The sequence below is a fragment of the Poecilia reticulata genome, linkage group LG3 (assembly GCF_000633615.1).
Source record: "Poecilia reticulata strain Guanapo linkage group LG3, Guppy_female_1.0+MT, whole genome shotgun sequence".
Lineage (NCBI taxonomy): Eukaryota > Metazoa > Chordata > Actinopteri > Cyprinodontiformes > Poeciliidae > Poecilia > Poecilia reticulata.
Genome location: NC_024333.1, coordinates 27,296,228 through 27,314,409, shown reverse-complemented (window position 1 = coordinate 27,314,409; position 18,182 = coordinate 27,296,228). Strand labels below are relative to the sequence as shown.

Sequence of the window (18,182 nt, the reverse complement as noted above, 5' to 3'; positions counted from 1 at the left end):
CTCTGGTTACCTAGCAACTCACTCACTCTCTGGTTACCTAGCAACTCACTCACTCTGGTTACCTAGCAACTCACTCATTCTTTGGTTACCTAGCAACAGCTTGTTCAGTAACTGGCGCAGCTGCATTTTAAGTTTCCGCCACTCTGCCTTATAACTGCTTAAAAATAAAACTGTAAAACTGGCAGTATTTCAGATACTTAAAACAAAAAAACTAATCAATAACTATCAATATAGGCAATGATTATATTATGCGATTCATATCGTCCAGGGAAATTTGCATTGTTAGTTTTTAGCCACATTTTGCCTTTTGACTGAAAGGTTGTTCCTTCTTCATGGCTTGTCACAAACTGCACAGCAAAAAGCCCAGTGTTAATTTAACACTGATGAGTGTGGCCTATATAAACACTAAAAAAGTGTTAATGTCAACTCCGTGGGAGTTAAATTAACACTGGGAATTATGTTGTTAACTCCCACAGAGTTGATATTAACACTTTTTCAGTGTTTATATAGTCCACACTCTTCAGAGTTAAATTAACACAGGGCTTTTTGATGCATGTTGTGGCTCTAATGTGACAAAACGTGGAACAGTTTGTGGAGTGGGGATAGTTCTCCAAGGTAACTGCTGTCGACTCCTTCCAGGTGCTCATCGACCTGGCGAAGTACCGGGAGCGGCCCGTGGACCCTTCTGACGCCCGGGACTGTGCCATGGAGATCGGGGCGGTGGCCTACATGGAGTGCTCCTCTCTGACCCAGAAGAACCTAAAGGAGGTGTTCGACACGGCCATCCTGGCCAGCCTGCAGAAATACGGCTCACGGAAACGCTCGAGAGGCAAACAGAAGCACCGAATGAAGGCGAGGCAGACCCCGGACAAGATGAAGAGTCTGTCTAAGTCCTGGTGGAAACGGTACTGCTGCGTGGCGTAAAGCAGACCTGGGGACTGGATCCGGCTCTGATTCTGGGCTGGAGTTTTAAAGAAAACCACATAAATCTTGACTGGAACGTGGAATATTGTGGATGAGATTTACTACTGAGCTTCTATTTTGAGTCGCCTGGAGGATTCTCTGGTGTTTATTCACTTAGACTGGTTAAACACCAGTTCTGTTCTGCGACCAGTAAAAGATGTGACAGAGTCATACCCAGGTTGCTTTTCTCTGGATTTCTGGTCCAAAAATACTGAAGAAAAATTAAAACAACAGACAAAACAACCCTCTTGGTATAAATTTATTCTGCCTTTTTATGCATCCCAAAGGAAAACTGGAATCTTTGTTGGATATAATTATTATAATCGATGATCTAAGCCAAACAACACACTGTCAGCCGACTGTAAATTGTTCCCAATTCTGAATTGGTTTAAAATAAGATCAGAAAGAGCTGCTGCGAGAAAGAGAGTCGCCCTCGGAGCAGACTTTGTCACGGAGGATTTTATGACCCAGACATGATCACAAGAAGTCACCAAGAAGTCAAAACAAGTCCGTCCGTCTTGACGTTAATTCAGACCGGAGCCATTGTTACTCTGATCAGAGGACTCGCTGAGGAACCGCATCCTGATTTTACACGTTTCTGAATCAGCTTTTAGTTTGGTCTTAAACAGAACAATTTGTACCAAATTCAGGCTTTATTTTTTATTTTTATGCAAGAGCTCAAATCATATCTAATCTTGATACGAACTCATGCACATTTTTGTCTTATCAGAAGTCACAAACTGTTCCCGCTTTGATCAAAACTGAGATTTCCAAACAACCCACATTCTTTATATCTTTTTTTTTCTGTAGCAGCAAACAAACTATTTCATGTCTCCATATTGGAAGGTAATTTATCATCTTTTCCTCTCAAACTCATCAGGACTGACAGTGAAAACAGAGCGAAGCCGGTTCAAGTTGGTCAGCTGTGAAAACGGGATCGTTTCTTCTGCACGTGTTTGACTTATAACTTAAAACAAAGTGGTACCAAACATTTCCACTGCTACATGCGATTTATCCTTTCAGACTTGACAATGAGCGTTTGCTGAATCAGATCCTCCATGGTTAAATCTAAAATTAGCTATAATTAATTCTTAATACATTTTGCTATCTTTATTTCTTAAGAAAAACCCCTTTTCTCTGTTATATTACTGGATATTATTGTTAGTTACTGACACGTTATAGACACTGTGTCTATAACGCATCAATAATCTATAAACCTGGCGGTTTTCTCTTTCTAATATTTCATCAACTTTCTAATATTTCATCAAATGAAAATCACAACGTTAATGTTTTTTATTTTATGCGACAGACCAACATGCAGTGGGGCATCGATAGGAAGAACAAAAGTAAAGCACCGTTTCAGTTTGTTTCGACAGATGAAAATATAAAAAGTGCGATGGGCATTTATGTCCAGCCCCCTCTAAGTCAATAGAGGAGATAACAATGCATCAAAAGATGCAAATAAACAAACATTTTAAGTCTGTTTTTAAATAAAAAGGCAAACATTGTATTGCCTGAAATGCAGTAATAGCATTATTTTACTTGTAGCAAAGGATGCATCTGCAACTAAAAAGATACAAGCATGTGAAAAGCTCAGCCCTTTTTTAATCAACTTAATGTCTAAAATGTAGCTGATCTATTGACTATTTTTTAAATTAATCATTGGACAGCAAAAAGGGATTAATATGAGATTTTGTTTCACAGAATTTGAACCAGGTGAAGCTAAACCTGCCACTTGAAGAGTTCTAGGTAAAACATATTTACAAATAAAAGTCTTTTTTAAATCTTAAATGCCAAATGTATATATTTTTGTACAGCTTTGACTTAATTCCTGCTTTGACTACCCTGTTCTTTCAGAAAATTGCCTTTTTTTTGAGTCTGTATGCTCCAGTAAAGGATTGATTACTAAGTTAGTTAACGATAAATTCAATGATCACGATTAATCCGATTAACCGTTTCAGCCATGCTGCCACGTTAAGCTAAGATTTTTGTTGAAAGTTGGATTCGTTGGTTTCTCTCGGTGGAAGCTGTTTCTAACACAACTCAATGGGTTCACTGTGTGGACGTTTAACTGCTGATAGCAAATGCTTTGTGTGTTGCAGGGAGAAAAGGCATAATAGGTCATTTGTCTTGTGGAGCTAAGTGGGCTAAAGGTCACACACTCTTATGATAGCTGGCATTTCCTGTGTCAAGTTTAACAGAAGTTACTTAATTCACTCCGGTTTAAATGTCTTAGTGGCGTTAACCATGTTCTGTCTTGTCTTTCCGTGTCAATCAGCAGAAAACGCCTGGCTTGTATCTTAAAATGACCTGAAGATGCTCACGTTTTAAACTTTCAAATACTGTGATCCCGTAGATTCTGCTTTATTTAATCACCACAGGAACTACTCTGATCCCAACAGATAACTAAGCAATGCAACGCGCTACAACGCTTGCACGAATTCACTCGTGACGCCAGCTTTTGAGGTTATGAAAGGTCAGAGGGTTTCCCCTGTTTTGACTTCCTCTCAGGTGGTTGCTGCAGCGCGGCGTTGCAGCAGGATGGCAGACTAAGGGCTTCGTAACGTAGAGCAGATGGCTATCTGAACGTGGAGACAGAAAACAGATGTGATGGATGTTGGGGTTTTTCTGTTTTGTTGAAAGTAAAGCATAATTATTCTTTGTTGCTGTTGTTGAGGTTTGCAGAACTGTGTGAGAGCTAAAACTTCATAAATCTGTGACTTTGATTTACTGGGTGTTGTTGTGACGGGCCCCCGCTGTACGCTGGCGATGTTTAATACGTGACTCAGAGATGTGGCGTCAGCCAGCTGGTGTTTGGTCTCACTGGATGTGAAGCAAAGGAACACAAAAATTCATATAAATATGTCTGATTTAGGGCACAAAATGAACCTGCTCATTGTATTTGTCTATGTCCAGGGCTGGATTTAGAAGGATAAGGGCCTGGGGCTAGAGCCGGTTTTGGTACCCTATCCAAAAAACAGCAACAACAAAAAAACAAGCATTTACACATGGAAACTACAGTTGATGGCTCCATGTTGGTCCCAAATAGATGCACTATAAGTTCAGAATTTTCAAATATTTGAGTTTTGTGTACATTAACAAAAATATCAATCAAACAATACCAAGACAACACATTTCAGATGGGCTTATGAGTTTTATATAAGCCACAATGTAAAACATTAATTCATTACAAAAATCTTTGGGGTCCCCCAAAAAGTGGAGCCCTGGGCTACTGCCACTGTAAGCCCTTTCTGAGTCTGGCCCAGTTCACGTCCTGTGACTCTGTGACTCAGATATCTAATCTGAGGATTTACACATCTTACAGGGGACACCAGCTCAGAGCCTCTTTCAGAAAACCAGCCGAACGCGGCCTGTGTGAACCACCACTCCTGTTTTCACTGGTTAAAAAACAAAAACTGACGATGCGCTGCTGCAGTCTGCTCATGTCAAGCTTGTCGTTAACTTGGAAATTTCAGTAAAAGGAGGATGTGTTTGTACAAATCTGTTATACTCTGAGAAATAAAGAATATTTGTAATAAAGACGTGTGGTATGTTGGTAAGAGCTGAAACCTGTTGAGGAGGTTGATTTGTACCATCAATAATATAGAAGGCAATAAAAGACAAAAAAATATAGAATAAAATTAAGAAATAAAGAATAATAAAAGTGAACATAGAGACTAAGATTAAAATACAAATTTAAAACACATTATTAATAAGTGAGATAGTTAATGTTTTAAAAGATTTAAAGGAGTTACGTGCACATCTCAGTTTCTTTAATTCTGGTCCTGGGAACACTACATCAATAAGTCTGTTAAAAAACAAACTAAATGGTTCATGTCTGTGAAGCAACTCTGAAATATATTTGCGCTCAAGACATGCAGTGATTTAATAACTGGTGTAATTGGATCCATTTTCTTGGTTTTGGTCAGGACTCTTTACTGGTTTATGGTGTTTAGCTAAATGCTCTCTAAATCTGCAACTTTTGCCTTTTGGCATCAAACGTTTTAATACTCTTTAAGCTGGAAGAGCTTATAGATGTTGAATAAAAGTGGCCCAAGATTAGAGTCTTGAGGAACCCCACATGTGATCTTTATCTGCTAACATTCAAAATGACACAAAGGGGTTCTAGTTCTCCTCCTTGGGCTGCCACCTTATCGTGGTGGAGGGGTTTGAGTGTCCCAATGATCCTAGAAGCTATGCTGTCTGGGGCTTTATGCCCCTGGTAGGGTCACCCAAGGTAGACAGGTATAGGTGAGGAACCAGACAAAGCGCAGCCCGAAGACCCCTTATGATGGAGACAAACTTTGGATCTAGCTTTCTCTCGCCCGGACGTGGGTCACCGGGGCCCCACTCTGAAGCCAGGCCTGGAGGTGGGGCACGATGGCAAGCACCTGGTGGCCGGGCTTTTACCCACGGAGCCCGGCCGGGCTCAGCCCGAAGAGGAGATGTGGGTCCCCTTCCAATGGGCTCACCACCTGTCGGAGGTGCCAAAGGGGTCGGGTGCATTGTGTTACGGGCGGCAGCCGAGGGAGGGGACCCTGACGGTCTGATCCTCGGCTGCAGAAGCTGGCTCTTGGGACGTGGAACGTCACCTCTCTGGTGGGGAAGGAGCCGGAGCTAGTGTGCGAGGTTGAGAGGTTCCGGCTAGAAATAGTCGGCCTCACCTCGACGCATGGCTCTGGTTCTGGAACCAGTCTCCTTGAGAGGGGCTGGACGTAYTTCCACTCTGGAGTTGCCCACGGTGAGAGGCGCCGGGCAGGAGTGGGCATACTTATTGCCCCCCCATCTTGGCGCCTGTATGTTGGGGTTTACCCCGGTGAACGAGAAGGTAGCCTCCCTCCGCCTACGGGTGGGGGGACGGGTTCTGACTGTTGTCTGTGCTTACAGGCCGAACGGCAGTTCAGATTACCCACCCTTCTTGGAGTCCTTAAAGGAGGCACTGGAGAGTGCCCCTCTGGGGACTCCCATGTTGTACTGGGGGACTTCAACGCTCACGTGGGCAATGACGGTGAGACCTGGAGGGGCGTGGTTGGGAGGAACGGCTCCCCCGATCTGAACTTGAGTGGTGTTCTGTTGTTGGACTTCGGTGCTCATCACGGATTGTCTATCACGAACACCATGTTCAAGCATATGGGTGTCCATATGTGCACTTGGCACCAGGACACCCTAGGCCGCAGTTTGATGATCAATTTTGTCATTGTTTCATCAGATCTGCGGCCGTATGTCTTGGACACTCCGGTGAAGAGAGGTGCGGAGCTGTCCACTGACCACTACCTGGTGGTGAGTTAGCTCCGGTGGTGGGRGAGGAAGTCGGTCAGACCTGGCAGGCCCAAACGTGTGGTGAGGGTCTGCTGGGAACATCTGGCGGAGTCCCCTGTGAGATGGAGCTTTAACTCCCATCTCTGGCAGAACTTCGAACACGTTCCGGGGGAGGTGGAGGACATTGAGTCTGAGTGAACCATGTTCCGTACCTCCATTGCCGAGGTGGCTTATTGGAGCTGCGGCCGCAAGGTTGTTGGTGCCTGTCGCSGCGGCAACCCTCGAACCCGTTGGTGGACACCTTCGGTGAGGGATGCTGTCAAGCTGAAGAAGGAGTCCTATCGGGCCTTTTTGGCCTGTGGGACTCCAGAAGCAGCTGATGGGTACTGGCAGGTGAAGCGGCATGCGGCTCGGGTGGTCGCTGAGGCAAAAACTTAGGCGTAGGAGGAGTTTGGAGAGGCCATGGAGAAAGACTTCCGTACGGCTTCGAGGCGATTCTGGTCCACCATCTGGCGTCTCAGGAGGGGGAAGCAGTGCAGCACCAACACTGCTTATAGTGGGGAAAGTGTGTTGTTGACCTCAACTCGGGACGTTGTGGGCCGGTGGGCGGAATACTTTGAAGACCTCCTCAATCCCACCAACATGCCTTCTGTTGAGGAAGCTGAGCCTGGGGACTCAGGGTTGGGCTCTCCAATCTCTGGGGACGAGGTCGCCGAGGTGGTCAAAAASYYCYYSGTGGCAGGGCCCCGGGGGYGGATGAGATCCGCCCGGAGTTCCTTAAGGCTCTGGATGTTGTAGGGTTGTGTTGGCTCACGCGACTCTGCAATATCGCATGGACATCGGGGGCAGTTCCCCTGGATTGGCAGACTGGGGTGGTGGTCCCCCTGTTCAAAAAGGGGGACCGGAGGGTGTGCTCCAATTACAGAGGGGTCACACTCTTAAGCCTCCCTGGTAAGGTCTATTCAGGGGTCCTGAAGAGGGTCTGTCGGATAGTCGAACCTCGGATTCAGAAAGAGCAGTGTGGTTTTCGTCCTGGTCGTGGAACACTGGACCAGCTCTACACCCTCAGCAGGGTCCTGGAGGGTGCATGGGAGTTCGCCCAACCAGTCTATATGTGTTTTGTGGACTTGGAGAAGGCGTTCGACTGTGTCCCCAGGAGGGCTTTGTGGGGCGTTCTCCGGGAGTATGGGGTAACGGGCCCTTTGATACGGGCTGTCAGGTCCCTGTATGAATGGTGTCAGAGTCTGGTCCGCATTGCCGGCACTAAATCGGGTTCGTTTCCAGTGAGAGTTGGACTCCACCAAGGCTGTCCTTTGTCACCGATTCTGTTCATTACTTTCATGGACAGAATTTCTAGGCGCAGCCGTTTTGGTGGCCTTGCAAAAAGCATCTCTGCTTTTTGCGGATAATGTGGTCCTGTTGGCTTCATCAGATTGTGATCTGCAGCATTGCTGGAGGGGTTCGCGGCCGAATGTGAAGCGGCCAGGATGACTCTCAGTGCCTCCAAATCCAAGGCCATGATCTTGAGCCGGAAAAGGGTAGAGTGCCTTCTCCGGGTCAGGRGGGTCGTCCTGCCTCAAGTGGAGGAGTTTAAGMATCTGGGGATCTTGTTCACGAATGAGGGAAGAAGGGGGCGGGAGATCGACAGGGGGATTGGGGCAGCGTCTGCTGTGAAGTGGGCGCTGTACCGGTCCGTCATGGTGAAGACAGAGCTGAGTCAAAAAGCGAAGCTCTCGATTTACCGGTCGGTCTACGTTCCCACCCTCATCTATGGTCTAAGAAGTGGCTGGGGAGAGGGAAGTCAGGGACTCCCTTCTGAAGCTGCTGCCCCCGTGACCCGGCAGAAAATGGATGGATGGATGGAGTTGGTTGGTTGGTTGGTTGGTTGGTTGGTTGGTTGGTTGGTTGGTTGGTTGGCTGGCTGGCTAGTTGGTTGGTTGGTTAGTTAGTTCTAGTTTACCAAATTACATCTGAACCAGTTCGGCATCAAACATTCTGGACCCGATTTTCCAGTAGCCGCATTTGTGTCAAAACTTTAATCAGGTGTGGGCGAAAGCCAGCTTGAAAAGTACTGAATACATTTTTCTTATGAAAAAGGAGTAAATTTGTAGATAAGCTGTCTTTACTGTACAATGCCAAAGTGTGAGTGTTCAGAGCTCAGAGTAACCTTGTACCACCATGAGATAAGATGAACAAGTTTACCGTAAGTGTTATGTTATTTCTCTACCAAAATGACTTAATCATTTCTAAAAACAAAAAAAACAACAACAAAAAACATCTAAATGAAATTATCCTGTAAAAAGTTTCTAAAATAAAACACCTTCACTGCAAAAACACAAGTATTTCTAGTCTGGTTTTCAGTGCAAATATCTTAATACATTTGAAATAAGTTTCAGCAAGATATAAGAGCGTGTTTTAAGTTAATAATTTCTTTATATTGATGAAAAAGTTTTAGTTCCACTGGCTGGTAAATTCACTTATAACAAGACATTTTTTTCTTGTTATAAGTTAAGTAATCTGCTTGTGGAACTAGTTCTTTTTCACCAATATTAAGGAATTACTGACTTAAAACACGCTCCTATACCTTGCTGAAAGACTGTAAGTTAATTTCGTATTATTTCAAATGTATTAAGATGTTTGCACTGAAAACTAGACTAAAGATACTGGGTAAGATGTTGTGTTTTTGCTCAGTATTTTGATTGTTTCCTTTCATTTTTAGCTCAAACTTGGCTTCTGAGTAGTTTTGGTGCTGTGGCGCTTGCTTTTCAAAGTCAAACAACCATGCTGCGCTCAGCTGAACATCAGGACAGATGCAAGCCACGCTTGAGGACGTGAAGACACAAACACAAGTGCACACACACAGAAAGTCACCTGACTTCAGTCTGAATCACTGTGAGGAGACTCGCTGCTTCCAGGCAGCCGTTGTTATGCAAGAGCTTTATTTTGAAGGCTGTCAAGTGGTGTCTGGTGAGGGGTCTGTTTTTCTTCTGGGACGCATTGTGTATGTGATTCACTGCGTTATCTGACAGCAGCGAATCATGAGAAGACCGACTTTGTTCTGGTTACACCGACTGTCCTTTGAGCTCCAGTCAAAGCTCCCTGGTACAAATTAAGAACAAGAAGAGGACGACTTCTTACGTGTTTTTAAATCTGCTACAAATCAATGACACATTCTCACTTAAAATGTCAAAAATAAATAAATAAATTCCCACAAACAAAGCTAAAGGGCCTTTAAAGGCAGTACAATGATGCTGCAGTTTTTATAAAGCAGCAAAATCGCTAAAATAAATCTTTTCATAACTGGTTTCCAACATCATGCTTTGCAGATATTTTATCTAAGTTTAATTTAATAAAACATATGATTACCCAAACCAAACTCGAAAATACATGAATATTTAGCCAGAAAGTTTAACTGTTACTTTTTTATTTAATTTTCCATGTACAGGAAGGCAGGGAAAAAACACACAAAATAAGTTTTATAATTTATTCTGAAAAGGAAAACATAGAGTAAACACATATATATTTAAATTGTGCAAAAGCTGCCAGCATTCAAATCACAGTTTAAAGATTCAGTTCTGGCTGATTGTATAACTTTATAGCCTCTGTGTGTGTGCGTGTGTTGTTACGTAATATAAAAAAGGTGGAGTGACACCAGTGCTTTACAAGCAAAGCTGAAATACAACCCTCTGTTTTCTAACAAGCTGTAAATTCAATCGATGTGTGTGTGTGTGTGTGCGTGTGTGTGTGTCCAGGCAGCTGCTGTGTGGGAGCCGATGTGTCTACTTAAAGTAGCGAAAGAAAGTTAGAGTGGAGAAAGCAAACACATGGGGGAGAAAACGAAATGGATACAAAAAAAAAACCCAACCAAATTAACAGAAAGTAGCAACAGTTACTAAAACATAATTAACCAAAAGGAACTGAGTTTTCATGTAAACACAGCGAACATTTTCTTCGATAATCTGTCGATACAGCATGAGCAGTTTCTCATTTTGTGGTGTGAATGTTTACAAAACAGCAAATTGTTTAACTGCTTCTGCTGATGATTTATACAGCTTCTTTTAAGTAGCTTTAGCTTCTGCTAATTCAACATTATGAATGAAGAAAGCAACAAGTGGTTTCTGGCTGGTAAGTCAACAACAAAACACTTGTCTTAACCAGGAGTCAATACACAGCGCACACAGSGGTAAAACCAGCTGACCAATGTGCTGGAGCTCAGCTTGGGTTGCTAGGTGACGGGGAAGACTTCATGTGGGTTGCTAGGTAACGGGCTGGGCTTCACTGGGGTTACTAGGTGAGGGGCAGTATCTGCTGATTTGTTACATTCATGAGGTTTTTGAAAAGCCTAATTTCCAGACACCAAAAAACATTACCTTGTTGCCAAAAACCAAAGTTGTATTGTGACTGGTTACATTTACTCAGTTACATTTATTTGAGTAACTTTTTTTCTAAAATTTTCTGTTAGGAGTATTTTTACTACACTGTACGTTTTACATTTACTTTAGTAATTTTATCATGAAGTATCACTACTTTTACTTGAGTAAAATTTCTGGATTTTCTACCCACCGAATGAAGAACAAACATGTTTTGATCAAAAATTCACCAGACTCAGAATGTTCATAAGTTTTATATTGAAAGAAACTGATTTGAAAACATTTTCTTTTGCCTGATTTTATTATTTTTGTTATTTATATAAGYCACTGTCATTTTTGTCCTTAAAATACAACATTTTTTAACTTCATATTTTGGTCCGTCTGATAATGTAATTTTWAAATATTAAATTACTAATAATTTSATCAGTTACTCAGTACTTGAGTAGACTTTTTACCAAATACTTTTTTACTCTTATTTTAGTAATTTCGTGGATGATTGCTTCTTACTTTTACTTTAGTAAAAATATGCTGAAGTAGTGCTAGTCTTACTGGAGTATAATTACTCTGCCCACTGTTTACATCATCCCMAAAACAAAAGTAAAAGGCCTGCTGGTGGTCCTGCTGAAGCTGATAAGTCAATCCAAAGTTTTTMACGTACAGTCATGAGCTGAAAGGAAAAAGTAATTACCCCAAAAGTCACATAAAAAATAGATTAGTTTTAAAAGCCCTCAGGRACAAAGTTTTTGAAGACATGTCTTGTGTCCTGATGAAATTAACTGTAAGAGGAACAATGGAGGAACCTGAAAGCCATTTCCTCAATTTTTATTTCAATTTTTTAAACATTATATTATTTTAACTTRGTGTCATTCACAGCTTTATAGGGGTAGAAATYGTCATGTTTCAGCTCACTGTGACCTTTTGATAAGYGAAAATGATTCCAACATGTTTTTAATCTAACAAAGCGCTCTGATGGGTTAGTAATCTATTATCTCGAAGGACTGTGCTTGATTAGTTTGTGCTGCTCTTACCTAATTTACACATAAGAAGTTAATAGTTTTTCATTAYTTTTGATTAATCAACTGCGTCATCTTCTCAAGCGGTCAAACTTTGGCCCAGATGCAGCCCAAGAGTTTAAATCTRCCACTGTAAATGAAAACATCTGCACAGGAAGCCAATTCTGCTCTTTGCCTTTAATGGCTTCAGAACGAGAGAACCAATAAGTTTTTTTTTTTTTTGGGGGGGGGGGGGGTTCGCGTCAATGGTAAACGTTTGAAATGAATTTATGAGTATTGTTTCTACCATATAAAAACTAGAGTAATTTGAGGGCTTGTCAGGTTTCAGCTTTGGTGTTATTTTGAGAAATAACACCAAAATCAGCTGTGGCGACAGCTGCACTCTCAGCAGGGTTAGTTCCTCTACATCAGTCTTTCTCAAACTGTGGTCCCTGGGCCACTGACGGTCCGCCGGAGGCCCATAGTGGTCCACAAAGGATCGCATGTAAATATCAGTTTATTTGCCATGATGTTGACTCAAAGTTAGCCTACCAAATTACTGTGTTTAAAAATAATGACAATGGATAAATGGCTTAAAACAGGGTCACTAAACAGAAAAACTGAAGATACCGGTGGATAGTTTCTCGAGGTGAGTTACAGAACTTTTATTTTTGAACATTACGATAGGTAGCAGATCTCGGTCTGTGCTGTGTTTAATGAGATATGACTGTAACGAGGCAGTGAGCAGCACTGCACCCTACGCTGACTAACTGCATCTTAACACCTAAAATAAAATTATTTATGATGGCCTATCTAATGGCTGAAAGAAGATTTCTGTTTTTGCCAACACAACTCTAGTCTGTTTTTCTTTTCTTGTCTTCTAAATTACAAATTACAAATTAAAATGTTAATGCACACAACACTTGTAGTAAAGAACTTTTTTGATTTCCATGTGTTTTCAATCATTTGAAAGCTTAGAATACAAACTTTCATCATCTGTAAATAACTCAAAACGCCCCTAGTTGACGTGTTCATGGTTTTATTGTGGCGAGTCACACTTACAAAACATAAACAATATTTCTTAAAATGAACAAAGGAGACAACAATAAGTGAGTAAAGAGACAAATATTTTAATTTCAGGTTGTATATATGAAGATGTTGTGCTAGTGAAGGGGCAATTTCAAGTTAAGTGATCCGTGAGTGTTTGTTAAATGGGCTAGATGGTCATTGGGTTGCAAAAGTTTGAGAGACACTGATCTAGAGCTTCCAGGCTGTCCAGTCAATACATTCTGACTGATCAATAAAGGCAGTTATGATCCAGAAAACAGTTCTCACTCAGCTTGTTTTGATGTTGAAGCAAACGCGTAGGAGAGGGGGTTGTGTCCCCAGCTGTAATGTAAACACAGCAGTCAGCTGTTGTTACATAGTTGGTTTGCTCTCCATGTGTCACAAGCTGTTACAGCCAGACAACTCCGTATGTGAACTCTGAACACGCATCCTAAAGCAAACAGGGCGATGCGAAAAGGGAGCGGTGAGGAGTGGGTTTTATGAGGAAATACAAGAAGAGAGGCGAGAAGATTTGGAAGGACACAGAGGATAAAGTGTGTTTGAATGAGATAAAGCACTCAGGCAGCGGTTTCTGTTGTTCAGTCAAGATTCCTGAAGGGTTTGTCAGCCTGAATCTGTTCAGTATAAAGATAAGAGTTAACGTTACAGGAATCTGCCCCAAAGCAGAGCTCACTTTCAATTCAAGAAAACTGTGCAAGATCGACAAAATAAAACTCAATAGGTAGACATCCGTAACTGAAAGAAAAAAATAACAGAAGTGAAACATTTATGAAAGTACGTTAAATGTTGGCAACATAGTAAAACGAGAAAGAGCTACGAGACAAATGAAAAAGATACCACAGCATCACCAAAAAATAAATTAGCTGAAAATTTGTCCTAAATTAGCTAATCAACTCTCAGAACTCTCCAATTAAGTTCAAATTCAAATATACGCTATTGATCCCAAAGGGAATTTAAATATTGTAATTCATCTTCATTCAAATTCTTCAAATAGTTATTGTAGAGTTTGATGGCTGTTGGCAGAAAAGTTGTACTGTAGCAGTCTGTGTTGCAGTGAATTTGAAGAAGCCTCTGACTGAAGACTCTTTTCTAAGACAGTCTCATGAAGACGGAGGTCATGATTTCCAGTAATATTCAGACATCTGACAACTTCTTTTGATCGTCTTTTTTTCCTTTTCAAATCTGTTTACACGTTAGACAGAAAGCAAAGCTGTCTTTTGATGGACATTTTTGCCCCAATAGTAGGACCGGGAATGAAAACAAGACGACTTACAGAAAAAAGACGAAAGGAATAAACCACCAACTTAAAATAAAAGCAATAGAACAAGTCCCATCCCCCCCCCCCCCCAAAAAAATCACATACTGTAAAAAACAAAATCTCTTATCAGAGAGATAAATCACCCAAATGGAAGTATAAAAACCCTCAACATGTGAATTTTGCATTATAAGAAGACATTCCGTTTACAAATCTCTCTCCCTCTGACATAAACAGAGACTTCTGGGAAACAGGGATTAGTAACTGATCTTTAGAGGTGGGTGAAAGCAGCCTCCCTCTTTGGCCTCCTGAACCAGATGTAACCAGCTGGTACACACAAACACACACAGTGACCAGCAGGCTTTTGGCCAGAACTTTTGTCCTTTTATTTCAGCTGGGCGAGCGGACTCATAATGGAGCCAGAAGGAGGAGGCCCAGTTTCAGCTCTGCTTCTAGTCATCTTCATGGGCGGTGAATCTTTGCTGTAGATGGCAACAGCTCAGTTCTACAGATGAAACTTTTCTCTAAAGTTAAACACCGGAGGAGAAAATGTTCTGTATGAGAATGCAATCTGAGTTTCTCACAAGATGTTCAAATCTGTTTGTTTAACCCAGAGCATGCAGCTGGGGAGAGAAAGGGAGTGATGTTGAAACTCGCAGAATGAGGGGAGTTGGGCTCATCCCTGAAAACACAGGSAGTCTAATGTGTTTCTGCACATTATGCTGAGTCCTCAGTTTATTACAGACACACCTAGTTTGGTCTCACCCCAGAATGCAACAGCAGCTTTACTGTATCATCCAGTCAATTTTGAGAAAGTCAGAACTGATGATCAGATTATTTGATCATTTATCAACCAACGGAAGAGCTAGATAAGAACAAATAAAAATAATTACGATTGTTTTTGCCATTTCTTGTTATGCATATCTCAATACATTAGTACAATTCCTTCGATTAACACAGCAGCCAGTTTTCTAGCAATATTTCAAATCACTCAAACAAACTCTAATCCCGGCTACTTACCTAGTTTCCTTATGGCACTCATTGCAAATGGCGTCACTGTTGCCCGGATGTTCGGACCGGACAACCCAAGCAAAAACAKWATGGCGACATCTGAAGAGCTTGAAACGTTGGGAGATGAGGACGACCCGGGAGTTTCATTTCAATGTTTTTTTTGATACAGAAGCACAGTGTAGAGAAAATTAAATGATGGTTTAAATACAGAGGAGTCAAAGTGAACGCAAAGAAGGCAGCGTTGGTTGAACATTGGCTACGTTTTTTTTTTCTGGCTACGAATAGCGAGGTAGCTAGCACTAAGCTACGTGTCAAGTTCCTTGTCAAGTTCCAGCTCGGCAATCACTGTTGGTAAAAATAAATAAATAAATACTGATTCATCTGTGCTTTGCAGTTTATTTTTCCAATTGAGAAAAGTCTGTGAATCGATTAGATCTCCTGTCTTACCATAGTGAGCAACCGCAACACTGTCGTGAACAGCTCAGCTCCGTGTCATAGCAGTCCTGATAGTGATGTGCGGATTGATACTGAAATATCGTTATCAGGACTTTCTGCATTAAGATCGATTCTCAAATCCAACTAGCAATACTTTAAATAYTTCAGTGATTTGAGATAATGTAGCTTAACAAAAGCATGTTAGAAAGTAAATAAATTRTGAAGATCTTGCCTAAATGAGACAGGGTTGATGGGAACTACTTTTTCTTCCRCCTGGCAAGTGTGTAATGGGTAAGCACAGCTGCTCAGAGGGTCAGACATAAACACAAAGACAGATCATAAAATAAGTCATTCATTGAGCTATTTCAGCTTTTATTTTATAGTAGCTCTTAATAATTAAACAAAGATTTATTTCAGTAAGGCTCTTACTTTGCTATTTTTTTTTAGTTTGTAGTAACATTTTTACATATTTTTTTACATATTTTCTGCTGTTAAAATAGTCAAGCTATAGTAAATGACAATGCTGTCTCTTCTGAGTTTAAAATGAATAAACGTGACGTCTTGTTTTCTTTTTCGGAAACCAAGATTTGAATTACACTTTTTTTTTTAGATTTAACAGATGATATAAGTGTTTGCACAAAGTATCGGTATCGGATCCGTACCTCCGATACTAGCTTCAATTTGACTAAGTATTGGATCGGAAATGAAATCGCTGGTATCGAACATCACCAACGACTGAAGCTAAAATTAAGTTGCTTTTTACACTTTTTTCTGTTTATTGCGGTAGAACTCTGTTCCGTTACCATAGCTACCGTAACAAGAAACTTACAATAGCTACAATAAACAAAGATAAAATTTACTCAGTTGGCTTTTACATTCCCAGAAGATTATCACTATCAGTGTTAAAGWTATCAGAGTCACATCTGTCATGAGACAACTATTCATATGATCGGGTTTTGCCGCATATAGACCACCAAGTTGTCGTTGATGCTCTTCAAACGGATCACAAGACAAACAGCCGCAGTCAGAATTAAAACCTTTCATATCACAAGATCTTCTTCGACTAAAATCTCATGTCCTCGAGTCAAAAAATGTCCTTTAGTGATAAAAGTGAGTGTCTTTGGGTGTTGGTCTGTTTGGGCGCTGTGTTGGAGTCAGAGCAGCTTTCTGCAGCAGAATGAGGAAGTTGTGATTCTCTGGTAATGTGTGTGACGGCTGAACAACGTGTCTTTCACTGACATTTTCACAACATAAAGAAACCTCACTGTTGAGAGGTAAGCTCAGTAATAAAGTTAAAATGCTTGCTCCTGGAAATGTTTAAATTAGGTGAGCATAACTAACTCTAAATTAATTGCACAAATCTGTAATTTTTGCAATGAATGTACAAATTGTAGATTTGTAAATTAAATTAGATTCAATCTACAAATTAGGATTTTAAAAAAAATAAATAAAAATGAATTTATTTTTATTAAAAATAAATTTTAAGTAAAATGTATTTTATTTTAAAATAAAACACATTCTTTTTATTTTAAAATTAAATTTTTTATTTATTTGTAAATTAAAATAAAAACATTTTATTTTCATTTAAAGTTATTGTTTTTATCTTAAATGAAATAAAAACATTTTATTTAATGTTTTTAGACACTAAAAACATTAAATGAAAATACTGCTCATAAATTGAACATCTGTTTTAAATCTCAGCAACACTTATCATATTTTTAAAAGGTTGTAGGATATAAACATTACCCCAGGCTCTTTGCTGTTTCTGTTCATATCCGAGGCACTAAATGATCACACTCTACACTCGTGACCAGACTAAATGGAGGAGAAAAGGGAAAATGTGACAGAAAATAAAGCCACAGCAGGATCATGTGCCACAACGATAAGAGTGGACAGGAAAATTATAGAAACTGACTTTAGACTGTATTCTTTTACATTGAGAATCACGCTCAAGTTCAGATGCAGAGCAGGTAAAATATTTACTGGGAAAAATGTATAGAGTGATGTAAGAGCTACACAATGTCGACTCCTCACACAGCTGCTTGTTTCCCAGTATCTCTTATCTCTGACCATTACGGGAATGTGTGGGTTTGTCCTGCTATACAGGAAGTGCATCAGCTCCAGTATACACACTGGATGTGTGCGTGTGTGTCCAGGGGTGTTTGCTAAAGTTTGTGGTTCAGGTTTTTATTAGGGTCTGCACTGATGAACTCTGCAATGGTTGATTTAAAGCCACGAAAGATTACAATGAGGAATCTGAAACTATGCAATGAAATGAATGTTATGTATTTGTCAGTCTATCATTTACAATGGGGCTGGACGACATAGCTGAAAAACTTATCAAAATATGATAACAATATGTTTCATATTAGTCAGTCAGGATTTAGTATTTTGTTTTAAATATCTGAAATACTGCTGAACTGGTGGCGTTACCTTTCCTATTTTATCCAGTTTTTTATTTTGAAGCAGTTATGAGGCACGACGGCAAAACCAGAAATGGCTGCTGCGTCAGTTACTGAACAGGTTGTTGCTAGGTAACCAAAGAGCGAGTGAGTGAGTTGTTGCTAGGTAACCAAAGAGCGTGAGCAGCTAAAGACTTTCCTCTGCCTACATCTCCCAGAATGCCGTGCGGTTCTGGATTGGAGTTTGGTGACTGTCGTGTATTTTAAATATTCTATCAGATATATTACATATATATCTATTGATATTGATTATGTATCTATCGTGATATATATTGTTATTTATGGTCCCTAATTAATAAAATGTCATGTGAACTAATGAGACAAAAAGAAAACGTTTTTCAAAGGTGTGTATCTTGTAGCATATTAT

At 40.6% G+C, this 18,182-nt stretch overlaps 1 protein-coding gene across 1 annotated transcript; it reads left to right on the top strand.

Moving 5' to 3' along the window:
• Positions 1 to 332: 332 nt before the first annotated feature.
• rhoua (ras homolog family member Ua) lies at positions 333 to 4,503 on the top strand. The gene is made up of 2 exons (XM_008405849.1): positions 333 to 368; positions 607 to 4,503. The coding sequence occupies exons 1-2, from the start codon at positions 333 to 335 to the stop codon at positions 922 to 924; spliced, it is 354 nt and encodes a 117-aa protein (XP_008404071.1). The 3' UTR covers positions 925 to 4,503.
• The last annotated feature ends 13,679 nt before the right edge of the window (positions 4,504 to 18,182 follow it).

Coding starts and splice junctions, on each gene's coding strand:
- rhoua (XM_008405849.1), top strand. CDS start 333: ATGGCTTGTCACAAACTGCACAGCAAAAAGCCCAGT. Junction 369..606: donor TGCACAGCAAAAAGCCCAGT/GTTAATTTAACA, acceptor GAGTGGGGATAG/TTCTCCAAGGTAACTGCTGT.